Here is a 10,772-nt window from a genome sequence, read left to right as displayed (position 1 = left end):
AGATGCAGGTGCTGGTGGCCGTGGTGGCCACCCTGGGTGAGGTGGTGGCCACCCTGACTGGGCCACACAGGGGCAAGTTCCTACAAAAGTCCCCAAACTCCCTGCATGAGGACCTGAGGAGATTCACCCAGAGCCTCCGTGCAATCGTGAACCAGAGCTGTGTCACCTCCCTGGGCCACTGTGGTGTCCCCTCCCTGGGCCGGGCCCTGGTTGCATTCTGTGCCACCCTCGGGACCACCTGGGCCAATGTGAGGACCGCGGCCAGCGCCTGGCGGGAGTTGGTGGCCAGGGTCGTGGACAGCTGGGACTGGCTGGCCAGGGAGGCCACCAAGCTCCGTGAGAAGGTGGTCATGAACCAGCAGCTGATGGTGGCCCTGGATAAGGAGGAGGTGACCTTGGAAATGGCCACGCACGGTGCCCAGGTGGTGGCAGCCACCAATGAGGCCATGGGAGAGGCTGTGCCAGACACCAGGAGGGGACATTGGGCAGAGGTGGCCCTGGGGCTGCTGCAGCGCTTGGTGGCCACATGTGACAGAGCCACCTTGTTCTACTGGAACATCAAGCGGCGGCTCAGGGACATCGAGGCCATCCTGTAGGGACAAACGAGGCGTCCCCTGATGTCATCCAGGCCTTGATGGACAAAGTGGTCAAGTTTGATTGGCTGTGGGGGGCCAGCACTTGCCTTGCCAAGGATCACCTGCTGAGGACACTTGGGGACATCCACAACCTCCTCTTGAGTTCCTGCGGTGACCATGGTGGCCCCAGTGGCCCCGGCAGCCGCGCAGTGGCTGAACAGTGCCAAAAAGCCATCGAGGACATCCCAAGGCTGCTGTGTGGACAGTGATGTCACCACTGTGATGTTAATTGGGCAGTGACATCACTGGAGAGACCTGTGGAAACTTGAGTGCCACCAGCTTCTCGAGTGCCACCAAGAGCTCCTCAAGTGCCACCAGTTCTTTGTGTCACCAAGAGCCCTCAAGTGCCATCAGATCCTTGAGTGCCACCAAGAGCTCCTCAAGCGCCACCAGCTCCCCAAGTGCCACCAGCTCCTTGTGTCACCAAGAGCCCCTCAAGTGCCACCTGCCTGGGACAGAACTGATGCCACTGGGCTAGTGGTAGTGCCATGTCTCTGGTGCCTCCTCTGCTGTGTCCCCGTGTCCCTGCAGAGGGGACACAAGGGGTAGGAGGAGGGGACAGGGGGTCGCAAAGCAACAGAGGGGACAGCAGGGCCCTCCAGGGAAAGTGCCACCAGATCCCTGACACCTCCCCTGTCCTCTGCCCACGTGTCCCCTCCACAGCTGCAGGCACTGGTGGATGTGGTGGCCACCCTGGGCAAGGTGGTGGCCACCGTGACCAGGCCATACATGGCCAAGTGCCTGCGCGAGTCCCCTGACTCCCTGCATGAGGACCTGGAGAACTTCACCCGGAGCCTCTGTAGGACCCAGAACCACAGCAGTGTCCCCTCCCTGGGCCGGGCCCTGGCCACCCTCAGGGCCTCCCCTGAGACCACCTGTGCTGCTCTAAGAGCTGTGACCAGTGCCTGGCAGGAGTTGTGGACAGCTGAGACTGGCTGGCCAGAGAGGCCACCGAGCTCCATGCCACCTGCAGGGAGGTGGCCACAGCTGAGGCCACTGTTGTAGCCACCACCACCCTCAAGGCCAGGAACTGGCAGGACATGGCCGCCTCCTTGGGGATGGCTCAGGAAAAGATGGTGGAGCTGCCACAGGCCCTTGAGAGGGAGGAGGGGGCCTCGGCAATGGCTGCGCTCAAGGCCCGGATGGTGGCAGCCTCCAACGAGGTGCTGGTGGACACCGTGGCCATGGGAGAGACTGTGGTGGCTGAGAGCCAGGCATTGATAGCCACCAGGAAGGGACAGGAGGTGGAGGAGGCCCTGGGGCTGCTGGAGCGCTTGGTGGCCGTGTGTGACGAAGCCACCACGTTCCCCTGGGAGGTGCAGCACCTGCTCAAGGACATCATAGACACCACAGAGGTGACAAAGGAGGAGTTCCCCGATGTCCCCAAAGCTTTGCCAGCCAAGGTGTCCATGGCCAAGTCGCTGTGGGAGTCCAACACCCGCCTGGCAAAGGATCACCTGCTGGGGGCACATGATGACATCAACAACATCTTCAGTTGTGATTCTTACAGCTCCAGTGCCCATGTGGTGACCGAGAAGTGCCAAAAAGCCATCGAGGACATCCCGAAGCTGCTGCAGGGATGGTGATGTCACTGCTGTGACATCTTCATGGCAGTGACATCATCAGGGGCATTGCTGCTGTCACCTGTGCCCTCCCCGTGCAGTATTTGAGATAAATCTGGGGAATTTTCTGGGAATTTTCATTGATACTGCCCCAAATCCTGATGGGAATTCCTGGGATGACCTTACTGGGGACACTCTGGGCACACTCAGGGACAGGGGTGAATGAGTCCCCTCAGCAGCTTCCAGCTTTCCACTGTGCATGCAGCAGAGCCGGGATATAAATGACAATTTAATAATTGGCTTTTGCAGTTCTTTATTGGCTTCTGCACTTTTGTATTGCCTTTTGCACATTTGTATTGCCTTTTGCACATTGTTATTAATCACCAGTAATTTGATACGGTATTTGATACTGATATTGATTATCGATGATTCCTTGTAGCTGCTGGTTGGTGCAACGTAATCTGTCAGTTCAGGTCTGCACCATACAGCCTATTAATAAATTAATTATTTAATTTCATAATATCCTTTATATAAATCAGCCTGGGCTGATCTGAACTCTGTGTCAGACACATTATTGACCCCATTGAGAGGTGAGTGGTCAATAAAGCCATCCCAATGTTCCTTGAGGGGAGCACAGCCAGGGAGCTGCTTCAGGGCGCTGTCACTGAGATATTTCCCCTTGAAAACCCTGGGTGGAATGCAAATACACCCAAGCAGATAGCAAAGCTAAAATGATATCAAAGCATCGTGGTATGTGGGTTAAAATATGGGGTCTCTAAAGCTGTAAATTGGTCAAAGCTTCATCAAGTGAGGCAAAATTATGATGAATCACCCACTGATTTTTGAACAGGTGAAGAGATCTGCCATCAAATATACTGATCTAGATCCTGAATCAGCTGATGGTAAAGCACACCTGGTTTTGTTTTGTGTGGGTCAGGCTTCAAATGACATAAGAAAAGATAAAGGGAGTTGAAGACATGGATAAACTGCTGGAGGTTGCCTGGAAGGTGTTTTCAGACAGGGGCCCAACTGAAAGAGTTAATCCCAGCCTAGCAAGAAGGCAACTCGGGAAAAGTCACACAAGAAAGCTTCCCCTGTGGAGAAGGCTCAGAGTGCATCCTCTAAGAAATGGGGGCATTGCAAAAAGGACTGTCCAGTGCTGAAAGAAAAATCATCAGTCCCTGTTGTAGCAGCAGTCCCCAGTGGGGAATAATGAGCATTGACTCCATGATTGCAGCAGGCTGATCAATTGCTTTGTTATACCATACTTTACCACTAAGAACAACCCATGGTCCTTGCCAGACAGTCACAACACACATGTGGATCCAATTGGTCAATCAAGCCAAACAACCATCGCCAGTGGCCAGTTGTTCTGGTTTGAAAGCAAAACCAGTGAGAGACTCCAAGTCAGAAATAAAAGTTTTTACAAAAAGGGAAAAAAACCCAAAATACATGAAACACAAAAGAAAAAAATATATAAATGTATAATGCACATAATAATGTATATAAAAGATATATAGATGTATAGATATATTGATATATATAAAATACAGAATGAAACCTTACACACAGATCTCATTTAAAATTAGGTCTCTTTGAGGTACACAAGGGGTTTCCCCATCCTTCTGCATTACCCACCCAGAGTAACCAGGTCCTTGAGCAAAAACGTTGGTGCCCTACCTTGGGCGCCAAAATTATGTTCTGGTTTGAAAGCAAAACCAATGAGACTCCAAGTCAGAAATACAATTTATTAGGAAAAGGAAAAAAAACCCAAAAGACATGCAATAATACAAAATAAAACTACTGACAGAGTCAGAATATGTCCTGACACCCTGCTGGTTAGGGCAGTGGTAGCAGTTCAGATGAAATGGTCTTGTTGAAGTGGGGATCCTGTAGAGAAGATCTGGCAGCTCTTGTTCTCTGGAAACCAGTGGGTAAGGGCTGCCTGTTCTGTCCCAAAGCCCAGGTTGTATCCAGGTGGGGATGCTGAGCTCCTCCACCCTGGGTGGAGCATCTCCCAATGGGCTGATATCCTTCTGAGTCATGATTGGTCCTTGATTGCCCATCAAACAGAAATGGCTCCTGGAGGGAGTTACCTCTGAGTCATGGGGCAAGGGATTGAGGGGCCTATTAACAGGAGATAAGGAAAAAACAATGCCTCTGCTGGTCTGAACAGCTCTTAAGGGTGGGAATAGAATAAATCTTTATGTTTTAACCTAGGACATAATCCACCCCTTATCCTATTGCCATCTATACCCAAACCAATACTCTGTTACAGTTATACATATCTATAATGCAAAATGAAACTTTATACACAGTTCTCACTTAAATATAGGTCTCCCGGTGGTACACAAGGGGTTTCCCCATACTTCTGCATTACCCACTGTGTGGAACCAGGTTCTTGAGAAAAAACCTTGCTGCCCCACTTTGGGTGCCAAAATTATGTTCTGGTTAGAAAGCAAAACCAGTGAGATTCCAAGCCAGAAATAAAATTTATTAGGAAATGGGAAAAAAACCAAAAATACATGCAATAGTACAAAATGAAACCACTGAGAGAGTCAGAATAAAACCTGACACCCTGCTAGTTAGGGTGGTGGTGGCAGTCCAGATGAAACGGTCTTGTTGAAGTGGTGATCCCGTAGAAAAGATCTGGCAGCTCTTGTCCTCTGGAAACCAGTGGGTAAGGGCTGCCTGTTCTGTCCCAAAGCCCAGATTATATCCAGGTGGGGATGCTGAGCTCCTCCCCACTGGGCGGAGCATCTCCCAATGGGCTGATATCCTTCTGAGTCATGATTGGTCCTTGATTGCCCATCAAACAGAAATGGCTCCTGGAGGGAGTTATCTCTGAGTCATGGGGCAAGGCATTGATGGACCCATACAGTAAGGGTGTGATAGCTCTGAATTCGTGTGCTTGCCTTCCAGTGGAAGTTAAAAATCCATGAATTCCTCACCTTATTAACCTGTAAAGCAAACCAGACAACAGCCTTGGTTATAGGACCCATGTTTAGATGAGGGCGTGTGAATGGGACAAATACAGCCATGGTCACATGCCCCCCAAACCAGGGCAAGCTGGACCACATGGTGACACCTAACAAGGTTTCTATATCAGCACACAAAATTAGATTACTCAAGAACTGTTATCCCCTTTTTGTTTCTATGCCCTTAAGCTTCACGTTGGGCACCAAAATCTGTCTTGGTTTGGAAAGACAGGAGTCTGCTAAGGAAGGCAGGAGCCTCCCCTGAAATGGAGAATGTAAACCCTCCCCACCCCTCCAAATTGCTATAAATTTGGAATTAAGAGACCCTCAGGCAAAAATATGGGAGCAGGAAATAACAGTTCTTTACTAGGCAAGAAAATAAAAAGATAAAATAAACAATGCAGGGCACTAGAACAACACTGACAGAGTCAGAACACCGCCTGACACCCTGTTGGCCAGGCTGTTGGTAGCAGTCCCATTGGAAATGTGGCTGTAGTCCTCCTGGAGCGTCAGGTGTGGTTCTGTTGGAGCAGGGATCCTGTAGAAAGGTGCAGTCTTCCTCTAAGATCCAGTGGAAGGAGAGGCAGCTGCTGTTCCTCTGGGGATGCAGTGGAGAAAGCCATGCTGGTGGTCCAGAACCTCAAGATTATATCCAGGTAGGAATGTTTGGCTCGCCCCTCTGGGCGGAGCATCTCACACTGGGATGCTGTAGTTCTTATCAGTCAGGCAGTGACATTCAATAGCCTGTTATCAACAGATATCTCCCCGGTTGTAGAAGAGATAAGGAAAACTGCCTACTTAACAGAAAACAACTGCCATACAGATGGTAAATAGAATACAATTTGCGTGACAATCCAGGACATTGCCCAAAGCAGGATTTATTGCCCCAAGTAGATTTATTGCCCAAAGCAGGATAATTTCACACCAGAACTAAAGCATTGTAAATATTTGTGGTTCTTGCCTTTAAAACACTGGGAAATGGAAAACTGGAAATTGATCCATTAGAAAGACCTGTGGGGTGGGTGGGAGCAGCAGGATCAGCTCTGGTGGCAGCTCTCAGCTTTCCTGGGAAGAGGGAAAGGGCCAGATCCAGCTCCATGGATCACTCAGGCAGTGATTCCTGCCAGGATGAGAGAGGGTCACGGTGTCACCCTGTCCCTGTCCCCATTCCACAGGCTGGCCTGGCTGGAGCCCATGGAGAGCAGGAGCTGCTCCAGAATCCCACAGGATCCCACTCCAATCCTGCTCCAGTCCTGCTCCATCCATCCCACCCGATCCAGAATTGGAATCCTTCCCTGATCTCACTCTATCCATCCTGGACCGATCCTGCTCCATCCATCCCACCTAATCCTGCTCCAGAATCCAGCCCCAGTCCCACTCTACAATTCCACTTGATCCCACTCTGGACGGACTCCTGCCCTGTTCCATAATCCCTCCCTGATCCCAGTCCATCCATCCTGCCCCAGTCCCCCTCTGGAATCCCACCCTGATCCTGCTCCATACCTGTGCTGAAGCTGTTGGTTCCCATGTCCCTTCCTGCAGAAAGAGAAGATCCGTGAGACTCCAGCACGGATCACACACTGGGATTAACCCCAGGATCCATCCCGGGATCCACACAGAGGGGATCCAGAGCTGGATCCACCACTGGAACTCACCAGCTGCCGGGTTGTATCCATTCCTGTCTCTCCTCCCTGTGGAAACAAAGTGGGATCAGCATTGGTGGCACAGGATTCCCAGAACAGTGCCGGGTGGATCCGTGTCCCTTCCCGACCCCCATCCCGTGTGTTACCGGATTGGAGCTTCCAGACGCCGAATCTGATGAGGAGGATGAGCATGACAGCGATGACAGACACAGTGACCATCATGGTGAGATTCCCCCCAGATGTCGGCTCTGAGAAACGCGGGATAGTGAGAAGGGGAAAGGGAATCCCCATTTGGGAATTCCAAATTCCCAATCCCCACATTCCCAGCCTCACCCCAAGCGAAGATCCCGGGCTCCGGCATTCCGGGATGCTCCACCCTGCACCGGTACTGCTCCCGCTCCTCCGGCAGCGCCTCGATCCTGGCCCAGGTGTGGAAGGTGCCGTCACTGCTGGGAACGATCCCGCCCCACTCCGTCTCCTGATCCAAGGTTTCACCCCCCTTCATCCAGCTGACTGCGATGGTGTTGGGGTAGAATCCATACGCATGGCAGGACAGGATCAGCGTCCCGTGTTCCTCTCTTCCGGACACGTGGACATCAGGGGGCTCTGGAATGGGATAATGGTAACGGACATCCATGGAATTCCAATTGGAATAGGATGGGAGTGAGCTGTACCTATGAAATTCCCACAGAAATGGGATGACAGTGAGATCTGACTAGAGAATTCCCACTGCAGTGGGATGAGAGTGAGATCTGCCATCGAATTCCATGGGAATGGGATGAGAGTGAGATCTGCCAATGGAATTTCCAAGGGAATGGGATGGGGGTAAGATCTGCCCATGGAATTCCATGGGAATAGGATGGGAGTGAGCTCTACTCATGGAATTCTCACTGCAATGGGTTGAGAGGGAGATCTGCCCAGGGAATTTCATAGGAATGGGATGGGGGTGAGTTGTACCTATTGAATTTCCACTCCATAGAATTCCATGGGAATGGGATGGGAGTGAGATCTAGCCATGGAATTCCCACAGGAGTTACTGTGTTCCAAAGTGCTCCATTCCCAAATCTCAAATTCCCACAGGAATTCTGCTCCCACCTTTGCGCTCCAGCTCCTTCTGTCCGTATCCAACGTATTTCTTGAGCCCTTCCGGGCAGACATGCTTCAGGTAATTCATCCGCGCCTCAATCACAGTCCCATCCTGTTCCCAGCACCTCCTGGTGACCTCAGCAATGGTGTTGGCTGCCATCAATCTCCCAGATTCCAGGTCAAAGGAGAGATGATCCCACCCATTGCAGCCAATCCTTAAGGATCCGCGGATGCTCCCGTCGGACAGGAGTTCACAGCCATAAACTACCAACCTTGTGTGGAGATCTGGGGAGATTGTACTCACAAAGACCCATGGAATTGTGTCCCAGCCCTACAGAGCCCCATTCCAGCCCCATGGAGCCCCAGAGTCTGATGGAGACTCACAGAACCTCATCCCAGCCCCTTGGAGCCCCATGGATCCACATTCCAACCCCATGGATCCCATCCCAGCCCCATGGATCACAAGACATTCCATCCCAGCTAATAGATCCCTGTTTCAGCCCCTTGGAGCCCTGTGAATCCACATCTGAGACCTACAGATCCCATCCCAGCCCTATGGATCCTTACCCCAGCCCTACAGATACCATCCCAACCCCACAGATCCCATCCCAGCTCCACAGCTCCCCCCCACTCACCCCTGCTCTGGTTGTACCGCTCCTGCAGTGTCTCCAGGTTCCTGGCACCCACATGCTGCCATGCCACAGCATGCTGGGTCTGCCTCTCCCAATATCCCGGCTCGGCTCCATCCTTTATCCACTGTGTCAGCGGCTCCACCCGGCCCTGCTCACTGTCGTAGCGTGTGAAGGGGATCCCATCCAGGTATCCAGGGATCATGTACTGGGGCATCCCTGGGCTGGGCTCTGACATCGCCATGTACAGGTAACGCAGGGAGTGGAGAACTGGGGGGACACGGAGATTTGGGGGGGTTGAGGGGATCATGGATCAATGAAAGGGGAACTGGGAGAGCTGGGAAGGGGTTTGGGATCCTGGGGCCAAGGAAAGGGTGTGCAGGGTGGGAGAGGTGGGATGGACAGGAAAGGGCCTGCAGGCGGTTCTGGTGTCCAGGAATGGGGGCTCAGGGGTTATGGGAGAGGAGGTGCAGGGACTGGGAAAGTGGGATGGGGGTTCCAGGGGATCCCTGTGCCAAAGAAAGGGGGTCCAGGGGTCCCTAGTGCCGAGGAAAGGGGTCACAGGGTGGAGAGAGCTGGGAATGGGAGGCTCAGGGGTCCTTGATGCAGAGGAAAGGGGGGGCTGGGGCCTGAGAAAAGCAGGAATGGGGGTCCAGGGGGTCTCAGGGACAAGGAAAAGGGGGGGACTGGGGAAAGCAGGACAAAGGAGAAAGGGGGTGCAGGGGGGGGCCAGTGCCCAGGACTGAAAATTCAGGAGGTGTCCCAGAGCCCAGAATCCCCCCTGGAACCTCCACAACCACCCAGGGACCTTCCTGGACCCCATGGGGACGTCCAAGGATCAGGAAGCGGAACCAGGAGAGCCTGGAAGGGTCCAAGGTCCAATGAAGGGACTGGGAGAGGCAGGATGGGGGATCCAGGGGGTCCCTGTGCCCACCAAAGGGGGTCCAAGGGTCCCCGGTGTTGAGGGAAATGGGGTCTGGGAGCTGGGAAAGGCAGAAATGGGGCTCCAGGGAGTCCCTGGTCACGGAAAGGGGGGTCTGGGGCTCGGAGAGGCAGGCGGACGCAGCTTGGGAGACGGGAAAGAGAAAAGACGGAGGGAACGCCGGGGGAGGGGACGGGGGAAACGGGGAATTCCAGGGAGTTCATCTGGATCCCCCCTGCGACCCCCTGAGACCCCAGGGACCCTCTGGGACCCCGTTTCAGGAAGCGGTGGGAGTGGAAAACGGGAGGAACATGGAAAGTTGGGAGATCTGGGGGAATCTAAAGGTCAAGGAAATGGTCCAGAGGGTCTGGGGTCTGGGAAGGGCGGGATGCCCGAAAAGGGGGGCAGAGGGATCCCAGAGCACTGACGGGGGTGTGGGGGGATCCTAGTCCCGGATAAGGGGGTGAAGGGGGGTCCTGGTGCCCAGAAATGGAGATTCAGAGCTGACCCAGTGCCCAGGAATGGGGGTTCAGGGGAGTTCCCGTGCCGCGATTTGGGGTTCAAAGGAATCCTGATCCCCAGGAATGGGTGATCCGGTGGGTCTCGGGGCCAGATAAGGAGGCGCAGGGGGTCCCGCTGCCAAGAAATGAACGTTCACGGGGATCCCCGAGCCCAGGAATGGGGTTCAGGGGGGTCCCGGTACCAGATAAGGGGAACAGGGGGTCCCGGTACGGAAGGAGGGGATGGAGGGGGTCACAGGACCCAAAATGGGGCTATGGGGATTCCTGTGCCCGGTAACAGAAGTTCAGGAGGGTCCTGGGGCCCAGAAATGGAAGTTCAGGGGGTTCCCGGTTTCGGGGTTCCCACTCACCTTTGGTCGCGCCCCCCGGGTCCCCCAGGAGCCCCAGGAGCCCCCAGAGCAGCCCCAAACCCAGCGCTGGAGCCATGGCGCTGCTCGGCTGCGGCCCCGCCCCAGCCATGGCCAGGCTCCCTGAGCCGCATCCGGCCCCGCCATTGGCCCCGCTTTTTACTGCTCGCCAATGGCAGCCCGATCTGTCAGTGACGTCATCGGTCACCGGGCAGATCCCGGTCTCGCAGGTTGGGACGCGGAAGCGAAAGGGACCGAGGAGGGCGGGGCGGGGACGGGGGAATTGCAGAGAATCCCTCTGGAACCCTCTGGATCCCCGCTGCGACCGCCCTGGAGCCTTCTGAGAACCACCTGGGAACCCCTGGGAACCCCCTTAAGGAAGAGCCTGGAGGGGAGAACTGGGGGGATCCGGAAATTTGGGACATCTGGGGGTACAAAGGTGAAGGAAA

The 10,772-nt window shown here is 54.1% G+C and overlaps 1 protein-coding gene across 1 annotated transcript; it reads right to left on the bottom strand.

Moving 5' to 3' along the window:
• Positions 1-6,281: 6,281 nt before the first annotated feature.
• LOC128949481 (class I histocompatibility antigen, F10 alpha chain-like) lies at positions 6,282-10,402 on the bottom strand. Its single transcript, XM_054294340.1, has 8 exons — positions 10,327-10,402; positions 8,540-8,803; positions 7,914-8,189; positions 7,152-7,424; positions 6,965-7,066; positions 6,831-6,866; positions 6,679-6,711; positions 6,282-6,295 (listed from the first exon to the last, which is right to left on the bottom strand). Exons 1-8 carry the CDS (start codon positions 10,400-10,402, stop codon positions 6,282-6,284), a joined length of 1,074 nt encoding a protein of 357 aa, XP_054150315.1.
• Positions 10,403-10,772: the final 370 nt, after the last annotated feature.

Source organism: Melozone crissalis, unplaced genomic scaffold (genome assembly GCF_028551555.1).
Source record: "Melozone crissalis strain CALT ecotype California unplaced genomic scaffold, PUWL_Pcris_2 ptg000244c_1, whole genome shotgun sequence".
Lineage (NCBI taxonomy): Eukaryota > Metazoa > Chordata > Aves > Passeriformes > Passerellidae > Melozone > Melozone crissalis.
Note: the sequence above shows the minus strand (reverse complement) of the source record. Positions and strands in the feature narration are given on the sequence as shown.

What these genes read in the sequence shown, in the direction of transcription:
- LOC128949481 (XM_054294340.1), bottom strand. Translation starts at nt 10,402, where the DNA reads ATGGCTCCAGCGCTGGGTTTGGGGCTGCTCTGGGGGCTCCTGGGGCTC. An exon ending in GCGGTACAACCAGAGCAGGG is followed by an intron (nt 8,190 to 8,539) that starts GTGAGTGGGGGG and finishes CAATCTCCCCAG; the next exon opens with ATCTCCACACAAGGTTGGTA. An exon ending in GCCCGGGATCTTCGCTTGGG is followed by an intron (nt 7,067 to 7,151) that starts GTGAGGCTGGGA and finishes CGCGTTTCTCAG; the next exon opens with AGCCGACATCTGGGGGGAAT.